Source organism: Malus domestica, chromosome 07 (assembly GCF_042453785.1).
Source record: "Malus domestica chromosome 07, GDT2T_hap1".
Lineage (NCBI taxonomy): Eukaryota > Viridiplantae > Streptophyta > Magnoliopsida > Rosales > Rosaceae > Malus > Malus domestica.
This window is the reverse complement of record NC_091667.1, coordinates 7,099,680-7,115,934: the sequence shown is the minus strand read 5'-3', so window position 1 is coordinate 7,115,934 and position 16,255 is coordinate 7,099,680. Positions and strand designations below refer to the sequence as shown.

Below are 16,255 nucleotides of genomic sequence, written 5' to 3'. Positions count from 1 at the left end.
TTGTTCATCAGATTGGCATGCGCCATCGCTCTGTTTCGTGGTTTGTAAAAGTGACTAGCAACAAAGCCACCCCATTGAGGTTGTTCCTTAGTTGGCTGACACACCACGGACACAGCCATAGCTGCCACATATTGTGTGTTGCGCCATGCTTCATCTTCTTCATCAAACTCCTCATCTTCTCGTCTCATCTGCGCCTATTTTTCTTCCAATTTGGAATTGGATGAGGACCCCTAGTTGAAATCCGAAGAGGATCCAAAGTTGGAATTCATTGCAAACTTGAATTGAAAGAGATTGAATTCAAAGGTGTGTGAATTATAGCCCAATATCCACCCTATTTATAGCCCAATAAAATTCAAATCCAACGGCCAGCTGACGTCAGTTATCGTTGGATTTGAATTTTTCTTTTCGGCCAAATTAAAAAAAAATATTAAAAATTTTTTATTTGTAGTTTTTAAATTTAAGCTGTAATTTTTAAATTTAAGTTGTTATAGTTTTTAAATTTAAAAAATAAATTATGTTTGGCCCTTGGTTGGAGATGATTTTTTTTGTGACAGGGCTATGTTTGACCTTATGACCTTTGGCCCTCGATTGGAGATGGTAAGAAATATGGCCTTGCACTATTCATTAAAATATTAATTTCTTGGAGGGCCAGAGGGCTAAAACGATCATTTGACAACTAATTTAATCACATTATTATCCGCGTGTGAAATTTTTTTTTTATAATTGGCATTACACGCCTCTTAAGATGTTTTGAACGTGTTTAAAAATAGAGAAAATAATATTTAATAAACAATTGTGAGGCTAAGCCTACCACATTCCCCTTAGTGTAGATAATATCGTTTGTTTAAAAAAAAATCATTTGGCAACTAATTTAATGTAATTTAATCACATTGTTATCAGCGTGCGAAATACCTTTTTTTATAACTGGCTTTACACGCCTCTTAAAATGTTTTGAACATGCTTAAAAATAGAGAAGTTGAATCACATTATTGCTAACCTATTGTGCGGTACTTATTAAAAAAAAAAAAAACAAACAAACAAACCACAAAAAAAATTAATTATTAAAAAAATATTGTTAAAATGATGAAAATGCCCCTACTTTATTTGATGCATTATTATTATTATTATTTTTTGAGAAATATTTGATGCATTATTTTGGGATGTCTTTGAAGTTTTTTTGTTTTGAGAATATTTTTGTCTAAATATTTTTATTGTAGTTTTGTGACACTAAAATCACTATTTACCTTTTTCATTGGCTTTATATATAAGATTACATAAGAAAAATATATGTGTGTGTATATATTTTGACTTTTGGCTTCTTCTTTTATCTCTCTCGCTCTCTGTCATCTCTCACTCTGTAAGTAGTAGTAGGGTTTTGGAAAAACCCCAAAACCTAATCCTTCCCCATCGCTTCAGGTGATTCTCTTTCTCTCTCTCTGCTCTTCATTCTCCCCATTATTTATGCTTTACTGTGACTGTAATTTCCAGATTTTTTTTCTTTTTTGTAATCTATTTGTTGGAATTTATGCATAATTAGTGGCATGGCAGCCGCAAATTCTTGAGTTGCGTAAAATCCATGTTTTGATTTGTTGGGTTTTGTTGATATAGAAGTTTTCCCATGTGGGTTGCTCTTGGATTTTGTTTCTGTCACTGTCTGTTGATTTTTCCTCCTCAAATCGTGACTCTTTTGTACACATATATACAAACACCCACAACACCCGTTATAGTGTATGTTTTTCCACTCAATTTCTTCACTTAGTTACTCAAAGCTGACCGTATAATCTTTCGGTTGATCGAAGAAAAGATTCGTTTGGATTCTTTTTAATTTTCGCTTTGGTGACTGTCTATTTTGCTGAATTTCAGATGAAATGACAGAAATTTGTAAATATTCAATTTTTGAAACCCAGAAAGATAATTCAAAATTATGATAAACAGAGTTTATAACCCTTGAGGAGATGAACTTACACTTCTGTAGTTAAGATCTTGTTTTGAATACCAATATTTTCATACCATTTGAAAATTGCAAACGAATCATGATTCCCAGGAGTGTTGGGTCAGTTTCTGGTGTCATTGTGCTCACTTTTTTTTTTTTGGTTCATGTGCAAATGAAATTTTGCCATCGCTTTTTCTCTTTTTCTCCCTATAAGCTGTATCAAATAAGATAAAGGTGGTATAAATTTTTATGTATTTTTTTCTTTCATCTCATGACTCAGTTGAGCTTCCATTCTTCACTAATGTGACTCATGACGGTTTCTGTGTTAATGTTCAGAATTGGCTTCACTGGCCTTTCCTTATTACTTGATCTGTTTTGTTTTATATCACATTGTTTCTTTTCTTTTCACATTTTCTTTTGTTTCAGTTATTACTCGCTAATACTAATTACTTAGACATCATCCAAATATCCAAAAAGATAAATATGATTTTTGCATATCAATTTTTTCAACGTCAAGTCTTAGATTGTTTGTGTCTGTTTTCTCATGAGGATTTTTTACATGCAACTTTTCTTTATCTCACAAAGATTGCACATGTGCAGGTTTGAATTTCAGTGTAATGCATTCTGTAAAGGGTAGTTGGGTTGGGCAGACATTTGCCCTTGCTAAAAACAATGAATCTGAAGGAAGGAGGTCCAGAATTCGGCGTTCAAAGGAAGAGAGGAAGGCAATGGTTGAATCCTTTATAAAGAAGTAATCACATCATAGTTTCTTTGTTTCAAATTTTCTACCATCGTAACTTATGTGAAAAAGAAAAGAGAAGTCACTAATCCTGTAACCAATATAGTTCTGATGAAATCTACTAGGATTACGGGCACTAATCTTCTCCTACCCTTTACTCAGGATAATTTTATATAAATGAATTCTATATGCTTGTATGAAATATCTTATTTTGAAATTTGTTGATCCAGCATTACTTCTCGTCCATCATGATTGTTTCCTTGTACTCTTGATATTGTAGTTGAGTAGGATCCTAGTACATCTGTATGCTTTTAAGTTTTAAGGTATGGACAGTTTCTGGATCCCTGTTTCTAGCTTCCGGATAAGCTTGTCAAAATCTTATTTAAGCTATGATTTTAGTCATTTATCTGTTGAGTTTATGTAACTATTGTGAATACAGAAGTGGATATACAATATATATAGCCATTATATTCACTTTGAGATTTTGACCAACTTTTGAAATTTAATGCTTTCTTGCGATTTAGTGCCTGCCAAATTGATTGACGTATGATGCTTTGATATATATATATATATATATATATATTTGTTCACCAGAATGATTTAGAAAATTTATTTTGTTGAAGCACTAAAAAGGTCGTACCCAGTGCACAAGGCTCCCGCTTTACGCAGGGTCTGGGAGAGGTGAATGTCGGCTAGCCTTACCCCCATTTATGGAGAGGCTGCTCCCAAGTCTCGAACCCGAGACCTACCGCTCATGGGCGAAGCACTCTTTTAAGAAAATTTTATGTTTGTGTTCTTTACAGTCCATTTAACCGAAGAAAATAATAGTAAGGAAACTAATAAAACATATGGTTGTGTAGTGTTTAGTAGGACCAACTTTTGATTGGTATATGCAGTAGGAGAACTGTTCCTGTTAGAAGTTGATGGGAGTATTTTGATCGGTATATTGTAGTGTTATTGTGTATTTTCTTGCCACTGACTTCCACATCCACAACAACAACAACAAAGCCTTTTCCCACTAAGTGGGGTCGGCTATATGAATCCTAGAACGCCATTGCGCTCGGTTTTGTGTCATGTCCTCCGTTAGATCCAAGTACTCTAAGTCTTTTCTTAGAGTCTCTTCCAAAGTTTTCCTAGGTCTTCCTCTACCCCTTCGGCCCTGAACCTCTGTCCCGTAGTCACATCTTCGAACCGGAGCGTCATTCGGCCTTCTTTGCACATGTCCAAATCATCGGAGCCGATTTTCTCTCATCTTTCCTACAATTTCGGCTACTCCTACTTTACCTCGGATATCCTCATTCCCAATCTTATCCTTTCTCGTGTGCCCACACATCCCACGAAGCATCCTCATCTCCGCTACACCCATTTTGTGTACGTGTTGATGCTTCACCGCCCAACATTCTGTGCCATACAACATCGCTGGCCTTATTGCCGTCCTATAAAATTTTCCCTTGAGCTTCAGTGGCCTACGACGGTCACACAACACGCCGGATGCATTCTAACACTTCATCCATCCAGCTCGTATTCTATGGTTGAGATCTCCATCTAATTCTCCGTTCTCTTACAAGATAGATCCTAGGTAGCGAAAACGGTCGCTTTTTGTGATCTTCGCTAGATTGCTCCGGTCATTAGTGTGGATAAGTATATAAATGGATAGAGATAGGAAAGCAAACACAAGATGTACGTGGTTCACCCATATTGGCTACGTCCACGGAATAGAAGAGTTCTCATTAATTGTGAAGGGTTTACACAAGTACATAGGTTCAAGCTCTCCTTTAGTGAGTACAAGTGAATGATTTAGTACAAATGACATTAAGAAATATTGTGGGAGAATGATCTCGTAATCACGAAACTTCTAAGTATCGGAGTGTGGAGTCGTCTTGACTTGCCTTATCTGTCTCATAGGTAGATGTGGCATCTTCTCTGGAAGTACTCTTCCTCCATCCAGGGGTGGTATCTTTAACTGGTGGAGATGCACAAGGTAATGTATCAATTTCACTTGAAGCTTACTTGTAGTTTCAGGCTTGGTCAAGCGCGATACAAACCATGTAGTAGGAGTCCCCCAAGTCGCCGAGCTAGGGGGTCTGTTAAAAGAGGTGACAGACAAGGTAAGCAATCAGAGCTCCGACTGATTGTTCACCTTCTCCCCATCTTGCAGCAGCATGAAGGATAAAGAGAAGAAAAATGAGAAGAGATGATATGAGATACTTTTGCTTTTGAAGAAGTAACTTTCCACAGGCTTATTCTTGAACTGAGCTGGAGGGTTTTCTGGTTTCCTCCAGAGTATAAGGCCGACTGAAGAATTTGAGGGTCAAAACAAGTCCATCAAATCTAGAGTACGTTCCACCCTGCTGATATGGGATACTTTTGCTTTTGACAGAGTAATGGATGTATCGGCACGTGTGCTGTTACACTTGTCTCCACATGCTTCCTTGTATCCTTCGCACTTGCCCTATCTGTTCCTCAAGCAGATGCGGAATCTTCCCTGGAAACATAAGATGTTGAAGATGAGTACTCGAGAGCAATGCCAGGTAAGTAATCAGGTAAGGGGTTCCAGGCAGTCAGTTCTTGGCTGGAAGCTTGATTCCAAGTGCTGACTGATTGCTCTCTTTCTCCTTGTCTTGCAGGTAAAAACAAGGCCAAAGGAAAAGACAGGGAAAAAGCATGATATGGGATACTCTTGCTTTTAACCCTGATGATATGAGATATTCTTGCTCTAGTATAGCTTGTTTGCAGAGGTATTATCGGGGGGAAAGAAAGCTGAATATTTCGAAAGGCTTCGTTGGGAGTGCCCTCTCAGATATGATGAAGGGTTGAGCATTTTTGCAGGTCTGCCTGTCCGTTGGGGATGGAGGTTGACATATATAGGAGTCTCCCTAACAAGTAGTAATGCTATTCCTTTACCCTGCTTGGTCATAGCACGGTAGTGGGAGCTGTCAGTTTCACATGTTTTAACTCTGTCAGAGCACTTTGAAAAAGTGGTCTGTGGTATCTGGCTCTCGAGATTCGGAGAACGATGCCTCTTCGATTTTTGAGAAAGCAATCATGCTGGGGGTCTGGCTCTCGAGATTCGGAGAGCAGTGTCTCTTCGATTTTTGAGGAAGTAATCATGTTGGGAGTCTGGCTCTCGAGATTCGGAGGGCGGTGCCTCTTCGATTTTGGAGCAAGCAATCTTGTTGGGAGTGTTGTCTCGAATGTGAGTAAAGGTTGGGCATGTTTGCTAGTCTACCTTGCCACGAAGCACAAAGGTTGATACACAGGGACTTTCCAATTATCCAGCAATGGTACTGTTCCTTTACCCTCTCTTCGATTTTGAGAAAGTAGTCATGTTGGGAGTCTGGCTCTCGAGATTCGGAGGACGGTGCCTCTTCGATTTTGGAGCAAGCAATCTTGTTGGGAGTGTTTTCTCGAATGTGAGTAAAGGTTGGGCATGTTTGCTAGTCTACCTTGCCACGAAGCACAGAGGTTGACACACAGGGAGTTTCCAATTATCCAGCAGTGGTACTGTTCCTTTACCCTTGTGGGTAATAATATGGTAGCTAGACCTTCAAAATTTATGTGTCTAAACTTTGTTAGTGTTGTTTCTTTGCTATTCTTTTACCTTTCTTGGTCAGAGCGATGTAGTGGGAGCTGCAAGCTTCACGTGCTCAACTTTGGCAGAGAACTTTGGCAAAGTTATCTGTGGTACCCATGAGCTATTGTTGCGTGTGGGAAGTGGGTGATTGAACAGTAAGATTCATGTGCTTTCTACTTCACCAGAAGTCTTCGACAGAATGCCCATAATTTCTGCAAAGCTGAGTGTGCGTGTGACAGGTGCTGACAAGGCTAGAAAAGTAGGTGCCTCTTCGATTTCTGAGATCGGCCCTCGTGGTCTCTGAGCAGCCCAGCTTTTGAGAAAGCGAGCGCCTCTTCGATTGATTCGAAGAACGATGCCTCATCGATTTTTGAGAAAGCAGTCACGCTGGGGGTCTGGCTCTCTAAGATTCGGGGAGCAGTGTCTCTTCGATTTTTGAGAAAGTAATCATGTTGGGAGTCTGGCTCTCGAGATTCGGAGGGCGGTGCCTCTTCGATTTTGGAGCAAGCAATCTTGTTGGGAGTGTTTTCTCGAATGTGAGTAAAGGTTGGGCATGTTTGCTAGTCTACCTTGCCACGAAGCACAGAGGTTGACACACAAGGACTTTCCAATTATCCAGCAATGGTACTGTTCCTTTACCCTCTCTTCGATTTTTAAGAAAGTAGTCATGTTGGGAGTCTGGCTCTCGAGATTCGGAGGACGGTGCCTCTTCGATTTTGGAGCAAGCAATCTTATTGGGAGTGTTTTCTCGAATGTGAGTAAAGGTTGGGCATGTTTGCTAGTCTACCTTGCCACGAAGCACAGAGGTTGACACACAGGGACTGTCCAATTATCCAGCAGTGGTACTGTTCCTTTACCCTTGTGGGTAATAATATGGTAGCTAGACCTTCAAAATTTATGGGTCTAAACTTTGTTAGTGCTGTTTCTTTGCTATTCTTTTACCCTTCTTGGTCAGAGCGATGTAGTGGGAGCTGCAAGCTTCACGTGCTCAACTTTGGCAGAGAACTTTGGCAAAGTTTTCTGTGGTACCCATGAGCTATTGTTGCGTGTGGGAAGTGGGTGATTGAACAGTAAGATTCATGTGTTTTCTACTTCCCCAGAAGTCTTCGACAGAATGCCCATAATTTCCGCAAAGCTGAGTGTGCGTGTGACAGGTGCTGACAAGGCTGGAAAAGTAGGTGCCTCTTCGATTTCTGAGATCGGCCCTCGTGGTCTCTGGGGAGCCCAGCTTTTGAGAAAGCGAGCGCCTCTTCAATTTCTGAGACCAGCCTTCGTGGTCTTTGAGCAGCCCAACTTTTGAGAAAGCAAACGCCTCTTAGATTTCTGAGATCAACCCTCGTGATCTCTAAGCAGCCCAGCTTTTGAGAAAGCAAACGCCTCTTCGATTTCTGAGCAGGCGCCTCTTCGATTTCTGAAGCTCCGTCGAGTGCAGATTTTTATAAGGGCTGGCATTAAGTTCCAAAGCACACTTGAATCTCCACCAGTAGAAGCTTCATTCTTGCACTTCTAAGATCTTGATTTGTCCGACCTCTTCTCTCTTCAACACCTTTGAAAATGTCTGGCCCCTCCGACCGTCGTTTTGACTTGAACCTTGTTGAAGAGGCAGCCCCGCCTTCTCCAGACAACATATGGCGCCCATCCTTCGTCTCCCCTACTGGTCCTCTTACCGTTGGGGATTCCGTGATGAAGAATGATATGACCGCTGCGGTGGTGGCCAGGAACCTTCTCACTCCCAAAGATAACAGACTACTTTCCAAACGGTCTGATGAGTTAGCTGTTAAGGATTCGCTGGCTCTCAGTGTTCAGTGTGCAGGTTCTGTGTCTAATATGGCCCAACGCCTATTTGCTCGAACCCGCCAAGTTGAATCATTGGCGGCTGAAGTGATGAGTCTCAAACAGGAGATTAGAGGGCTCAAGCATGAGAATAAACAGTTGCACCGGCTCGCACATGACTATGCTACAAACATGAAGAGGAAGCTTGACCAGATGAAGGAAACTGATGGTCAGGTTTTACTTGATCATCAGAGATTTGTAGGTTTGTTCCAAAGGCATTTATTGCCTTCGTCTTCTGGGGCTGTACCGCGTAATGAAGCTCCAAATGATCAACCTCTGATGCCTCCTCCTTCTAGGGTTCTGTCCAGTACTGAGGCTCCAAATGATCCCCCTCCGGTGCCTTCTCTTTCTGGGGCTCTACCGACTGCTAAGACTTCTCCTAAGCAACCTTTGTGAAGGCTCCCTCTTGTGTGTTTATTTTGACTCTTGTATATGTACATATTTGTAGCTTATCGGGGATATCAATAAATAAGCTTTCCTTCATTTCAACGTATTGTGTTAAATACACCAAAGCCTTCTTCGCTAAGTTCTTTGAATTTTCTTTTGTTGAAGCTTGTATGTTGAAGCTTTCTGAGTGGAGCATGTAGGTTGGGGTAGTGTTCCCTTAATTTTCCGAGTGAGGAAAACTTCTCGGTTGGAGACTTGGAAAATCCAAGTCACTGAGTGGGATCGGCTATATGAATCTTAGAACGCCATTGTGCTCGATCCTGTGTCATGTCCTTCGTTAGATCCAAGTACTCTAAGTCTTTTCTTAGAGTCTCTTCCAAAGTTTTCCTAGGTCTTCCTCTACCCCTTCGGCCCTGAACCTCTGTCCCATCGTCGCATCTTCTAATCGGAGCGTCAGTAGGCCTTCTTTGCACATGTCCAAACCACCATAACCGATTTTCTCTCATCTTTCCTTCAATTTCGGCTACTCCTACTTTACCCCGGATATCCTCATTCCTAATCTTATCCTTTCTTGTGTGCCCATACATCCAACGAAGCATCCTCATCTCCGCTACACCCATTTTGTGTACGTGTTGATGTTTCACCGCCCAACATTCTGTGCCATACAGCATCGCCGGCCTTATTGCCGTCCTATAAAATTTTCCCTTGAGCTTCAGTGGCATACGGCAGTCACATAACACGCCGGATGCACTCTTCCACTTCATCCATCCAGCTTGTATTCTATGGTTGAGATCTCCATCTAATTCTCCGTTCTTTTGCAAGATAGATCCTAGGTAACGAAAACGGTCGCTCTTTGGTATTTCTTGATCTCCGATCCTCACCCCTAACTCGTTTTGGCCTCCATTTGCACTGAACTTGCACTCCATATATTCTGTCTTTGATCGGCTTAGGCGAAGACCTTTAGATTCCAACACTTCTCTCCAAAGGTTAAGCTTTGCATTTACCCCTTCCTGAGTTTCATCTATCAACACTATATCGTCTGCGAAAAGCATACACCAAGGAATATCATCTTGAATATGTCTTGTTAACTCATCCATTACCAACGCAAAAAGGTAAGGACTTAAGGATGAGCCTTGATGTAATCCTACAGTTATGGGAAAGCTTTCGGTTTGTCCTTCATGAGTTCTTACGGCAGTCTTTGCTCCTTCATACATATCCTTTATAGCTTGGATATATGCTACTCGTACTCCTTTCTTCTCTAAAATCCTCCAAAGAATGTCTCTTGGGACCCTATCATACGCTTTTTCCAAATCTATAAAGACCATGTGTAAATCCTTTTTCCCATCTCTATACCTTTCCATCAATCTTCGTAAGAGATAGATTGCCTCCATGGTTGAGCGCCCTGGCATGAACCCGAATTGGTTGTCCGAAACCCGTGTCTCTTGCCTCAATCTATGCTCAATGACTCTCTCCCAGAGCTTCATTGTATGACTCATTAGCTTAATACCCCTATAGTTCATGCAATTTTGTACGTCGCCCTTATTCTTGTAGATAGGCACCAAAGTGCTCGTTCGCCACTCATTTGGCATCTTCTTCGTTTTCAAAATCCTATTGAAAAGGTCAGTGAGCCATGTTATACCTGTCTCTCCCAAAAGTTTCCACACTTCGATTGGTATATCGTCTGGGCCTATTGCTTTTTTATGCTTCATCTTCTTCAAAGCTACAACCACTTCTTCCTTCCGGATTCGACGATAAAAAGAGTAGTTTCTACACTCTTCTGAGTTACTCAACTCCCCTAAAGAAGCACTCATTTCATGTCCTTCATTGAAAAGATTATGAAAATAACCTCTCCATCTGTCTTTAACCGCGTTCTCTGTAGCAAGAACCTTTCCATCCTCATCCTTGATGCACCTCACTTGGTTTAGGTCCCTTGTCTTCTTTTCCCTTGCTCTAGATAATTTATAGATATCCAACTCTCCTTCTTTGGTATCTAGTCGTTTATACATATCGTCGTAAGCCGCTAACTTAGCTTCTCTGACAGCTTTCTTCGCCTCTTGCTTCGCTTTTCTATACCTTTCACCATTTTCATCGGTCCTCTCCTTGTATAAGGCTTTACAACATTCCTTCTTAGCCTTCACCTTTGTTTGTACCTCCTCATTCCACCACCAAGATTCCTTTTGGTGTGGGGCAAAGCCCTTGGACTCTCCTAATACCTCTTTTGCTACTTTTCGGATACAACTAGCCATGGAATCCCACATTTGGCTAGCTTCCCCCTCTCTATCCCACACACATTGGGTGATTACCTTCTCTTTGAAAATGACTTGTTTTTCTTCTTTTAGATTCCACCATCTAGTCCTTGGGCACTTCCAAGTCTTGTTCTTTTGTCTTACTCTTTTGATATGTACATCCATCACCAACAAGCGATGTTGATTAGCCACGCTCTCTCCTGGTATAACTTTGCAATCCTTACAAGTTATACGATCCCCTTTCCTCATTAGAAGAAAATCTATTTGTGTTTTTGACGACCCACTCTTGTAGGTGATCACATGTTCTTCTCTCTTCTTAAAGAAGGTGTTGGCTAAGAAGAGATCATATGCCATTGCAAAATCCAAGATAGCTTCCCCATCCTCGTTTCTCTCTCCAAAACCATGGCCACCATGAAAACCTCCATAGTTGCCTGTCTCCCTGCCCACGTGTCCATTTAAATCTCCTCCTATAAATAACTTCTCCGTCTGAGCAATTCCTTGCACCAAGTCTCCAAGATCTTCCCAAAATTTCTCCTTCGAACTCGTATCCAACCCTACTTGAGGTGCGTACGCACTAATCACATTGATAAGTTCTTGTCCTATTACAATCTTGATTGCCATGATTCTATCTCCTACCCTCTTGACATCTACAACATCTTGTACCAAGGTCTTGTCCACGATGATGCCAACACCGTTTCTCGTTCTATTTGTGCCCGAATACCAAAGTTTAAACCCTGAGTTTTCTAGATCCTTTGCCTTACTACCAACCCACTTAGTTTCTTGTAGGCACATAATATTTATCCTTCTCCTCACCATAACTTCCACTACTTCCATAGATTTTCCCGTTAAGGTTCCTATATTCCACGTTCCTAAACGCATTTTGCTCTCTTGAACTCTACCCTTCTGTCCTAGCTTCTTCACCCTCCCCCGTCTAATAGGATCAAAGTACTTCTTTTGTGTGTCCCGGGTAAAGTTGATAGGAGCATATGCTCCCAAACAACTTTGAGTGGAGTCGTTCGAAAAGAAGTTTCTATGGCCCCCTTGCTCATTTAACACTGCATCCGGGTGCCGATGGAGATACAGCGACCCTTGCTCATTTAACACTGACTTCCACATCCATCTTAATATTTTTGAATTTCTGATTTCTGAAAAGAATGTGCAGCCTGTCTAATGGTCTTGCTTACAGGTACCAGAAACTAAACAATGGGAGTTTCCCATCACTTAATCTGACCCACAAAGAAGTTGGTGGATCTTTCTACACAGTACGAGAAATTGTCCGAGATATAATCCAGGAGAATAGAGTGCTTGGTCCTGCTAAGTTTACTGTAGAGGAGCAGACTGTTGATCAGTTCTGGGAACTCAATCCATTGGGAACCATTGCTGCAGAACCACAAAATTCTTTGTCAATGTCATCAAATGAATCACAGTTCATCACCAATCAAAATCAGGGTGCAATTGAAGAACTGGTTTTCGCTTCTGATGGGCATTTAGTTAGACCTGAACGTCAGATGTTTGAGAATGGGCGAATCATCAACGGTACTCAAGTAGAAGTGAATGACAGAGAATTTAATGAACTGAAAAGTACAGATTTAGAAGTAAATGGACCAGTGGAAATAGAGAAGCATGTTGCTGTTGAATCTATAGTTTCTAATGAGCATTGTACTGAGCCTGAATATCAGAGTTTTGGAAGTGGACAAATCAATGGCAGCGAGGTAGATATGAAAGTGAAAGAAAGGCAGGTACAAACATGTACAGAGCCGCAACCAGTTGAACCTATGGAAGCAAAGAAGAATGGTGAAGAAGTTCTGGCAACATCTAGGCCTAAGGTGGCAGCAGATGTAATAGTGGAGACATTCCCATTAAAGCCAGTAACTAGGAAACCTGAGAGCTTGGATAGAAGTTTACAAGTAGTAACAGATTTGACTAAGTCTACTGAGGACAAAGGAACTAGAGCGATGGAGTCAGCTTGTGTTGATAGTTCGCCAGTGGATAGATTAAGTTCCATGAAGAACATGGATGATAATGTAGCAATAAATCTTTCAAGTCCATTGGTTGAAAGCAAATCCAACCCGGTGGATGAAGCACTAGGACATGCCATAGATCCATCACTTGAAAGCTCAAATTCCTCAACCTTTAATGAAGGTATTGTGCATGAAAAAGGAAGCACAGACCTTAGTGTCAAATCACCTCATAAAGATGTTCCAACCTCTGAGATCTTTGAACAAAGCCAGCTGACTGAGGGATCTAAGGTAGTTTTAAATTGGAATGTCTTCTTGTGTAGATTTTCATCATTTTTGTCATAATTACCAACCAAACTTCACAACTGAACTGTCAATATTGTCATGTTTTTGAATTTTCACAATTGTGGATTAGATGTGTTCAGTATCCATATTGTGATACGTATTATCTAGTTCTAACCATGATGTTATTACTGTTGTACCATTGTCTCTTAGATTAATAGCGATAGCAAAAACTTGATTGTCCATACCATGTTGAGTGAAGAACTCTGTTTTCCTTAACAATGATATGAAGAATGGTATACCTATTATTGTTCAAAACTTGTTGGAGTGGAAATTTCAGATTCATTGACCAATAAACGTTAAATTGTTGGTGCATATTAACAGGCTGATAAAGCTCCAGATAGTTTACATGCAAAGAATATCAACGGTACCAGTGGTAGCAGCGAGCTGTTGAAAACCAAAGAGGTGCTTGTGGTTGAAGATGAAGTTGATGTCCAGACCAGCAGCAGTTTGACTAAGGGAAGCAAACCAACTTTAGACAGAATTAATCTGTAAGTATATGTTGTAAACCCAGTTCAGTTACTTCACAAAACTAGGAAATTTGACAAGATTGTTCAGGATGATTAATTTTTCTTGTCAATTGTTTCTTTGGGCAGTGAATCATGGGAAGGTGCATCTAAAAAGTCCAAAAGACCAGAAGGTAACCCACTTTGGGATGTATTTAAAGCTTTTTTAGACGCCTTTGTGAAATTCTGGTCTGAATGAACTTAAGAGTATAGTTTCAAATTTTGCTAGTGCTGAGTGAGCAACGAGTTATGTACATGCCAGTCATTTGTTATTTCATCCTTACTTAATTGTGTGGTCTTTCTCTAGATTATCGCTTTATCTTGTTCCATACTTGACATGGTTCATGTGTTGCTTCATCTTTTCCTCGACAATCTAAATTTCTAATTATCTCTTGTACATTACTCATCAAACGGCGGCATCCATGTTGTTTTAGAGAGACATTGCTGAGTTAAGATTATTAGGTTGATGGGTTGTGCTATCATTGCGAGTACTCTGCATGCTTACATTCGTAAAATTGCGGGATGGTCTTTCGCACAGTTGCACTCTTGTGATAGAGGGTTGTTCTGGTGACATTTTAGGGATTCACATTCTCTTGTAATTATTTGTGATCCGATTCGCCATCCTTCCAGAATCAGGTGTTTTTAGTGAGAATGTGAAGGACAAAGTCTCACATCGCAAATGGATTAAACCTTGCATGGGTTGGGGTTACTCTCCATATTGTCAGTTGGTTTGATAGTAGAACCCAAACTTCCTTCATCTACCACCATTTGCCGAGTTTATGGATGGATGTTTTAGTTTAGCAGCAGTTGGACCTTGTTCAAGCATTTTATGGTCAGCACTATAAAAGTATGGCTACGAGATCGTAATGGCCTGGAAAACCGAAACAAACTCCTTTTGATGTGTTTGGGTGAAGTGGATGAGCAAAACTGTTGGTTTAAAGTAGTGGTTAGTGTTTGGCATAGGTAAACAAAAGTACATGTGCTTCTTCATGAAGAGATTGCAGGTGAAAGCAAGCCTCTGATTTAAATCTTCATGCAATTATGCGATTTTATACACACACACAAAAAGTAGTATCCAATTTTCAGTTTTCGAAGCAAGTGACCATTTACTATAGTGGTGGAAATGAGTTGAGCTTTTGCATGACTGTGTGAGTTCAATCCTGTCGGCGGCTAATTTAATATCTAATCTAACAAAATCTAGCGGCTAATTTAACATCTAATCTAACAAAATCTATTGTTCCATAAATTTTATTTTATTTTTCAGTTTTCGAAGAAAGTGAACAAAAATTGAAAATAAAATGGTTATCAAACTGCAGAGTTTATATCGCTATAGTTTTAGTTAAGTATGCGTCTTTAAAAAATTTGAAAAAAAAATCCCTTAATGTTACACCATTGGTTCCTGTATCCATTTATTAACTCAAATTAACTTTTTTACGTACAATATGGATACTTTTACTTACATGAACAAATGAATTAATCTCAGTGAATTTATGCAAATGAATTAATCTCAGTGAATTTATGTGGTACAAGTTACCTGACTTTTGTATTCGAGTCAAAGCAGACAATAAACTAGTCCCTCCCTCCCCCTTTGCTAATTGACTTAGTTTTCCTTAACAAAGTTGATTAATTAAATAAGGCTAAACAGAATTAGATTGAAGAAAGAACCTTTGCTCCAGAGCTTTCTCGTGACTATATTTTGTCTGCTAAATGGAGATGTATCATGCAAATTGCAACATATGGGTTTCTTATTATTATATATGGGGTGTGTTATCCACACACCCCATTTTACTTCTCATACACCCATTGATAATTTATGTATGTTGATCTTCTTTAATTCATTTGATCCGACGGCTGAAAATTAAAAAGGTATGTGAGAAGTAAAATAGAGTGTGTGGATATCACATCCCTTATATATATGTATGTGTGTACGTAAAAAGTCATACGTACTGAATATTTAAATAATATAATATAGAAAAGAAAAACTAAACGACGTAAGATTGGGACCGCCATGGAGTGACCCAGTAGTTAATGAGAAGTCCAGGTCATGTTTCACATGCCATTCTTGACACTTGTAAATTACACGACGGTAACCAAAATGCTGAAATGTCTCTCTGAGTCTTCCAACCCCTAGAAGAATGGACTATTGATGAAGACCACCAACTGGTCTCTTTTAAAAAAAAAAGAACGAGGCAAGATTCGGAATGTTGTTGTCTTAGTTTAATTACCTCATATGATAAAACTTTGCATAGGATAAAATCATGATTAACCTCTCTACACAGCCATTGTGCTGTAAATATATGCATACGTTTATACTTTATATGTATGGCCATTAGGACAACCAATTTTAGAGGATCAAATATGTATTACTTTTCTAGCTAGCATATATAAAGTAAGCCATGTGAACACTTCTTTGGATTCGATTTATATAATTGTAGGCATTACATGTATTTTTCGATTTTTCTTCAATATTAAGTGATATAGAAAATAATTGACTAAGATTAAAAATAAAAGACCTAATAATTGTGGAAATCAAATCTAATGCCTAAAGCACTATCATTAAGTACTACGTAACATTGAAGCCACACCTGTACGTATTTTTTGCCTTGAGAACGATACCCAACCAAACTCACATGCCTACATACAATCTCATTATTATTATTGTTCAAATTCATCGTTCATAAGATCTGAACTTGAAATATTCTAACAAATTTAAAGATTGAATATGGCTAATCTAAAT

The 16,255-nt window shown here is 39.7% G+C and overlaps 1 protein-coding gene across 1 annotated transcript; it reads left to right on the top strand.

The window, feature by feature from the left end:
- The first annotated feature begins 1,287 nt into the window (after positions 1-1,287).
- LOC103438880 (uncharacterized) lies at positions 1,288-13,824 on the top strand. The gene is made up of 5 exons (XM_029105412.2): positions 1,288-1,416; positions 2,534-2,684; positions 11,899-12,961; positions 13,337-13,503; positions 13,609-13,824. The coding sequence occupies exons 2-5, from the start codon at positions 2,551-2,553 to the stop codon at positions 13,715-13,717; spliced, it is 1,473 nt and encodes a 490-aa protein (XP_028961245.1). The 5' UTR covers positions 1,288-1,416; positions 2,534-2,550; the 3' UTR covers positions 13,718-13,824.
- Positions 13,825-16,255: the final 2,431 nt, after the last annotated feature.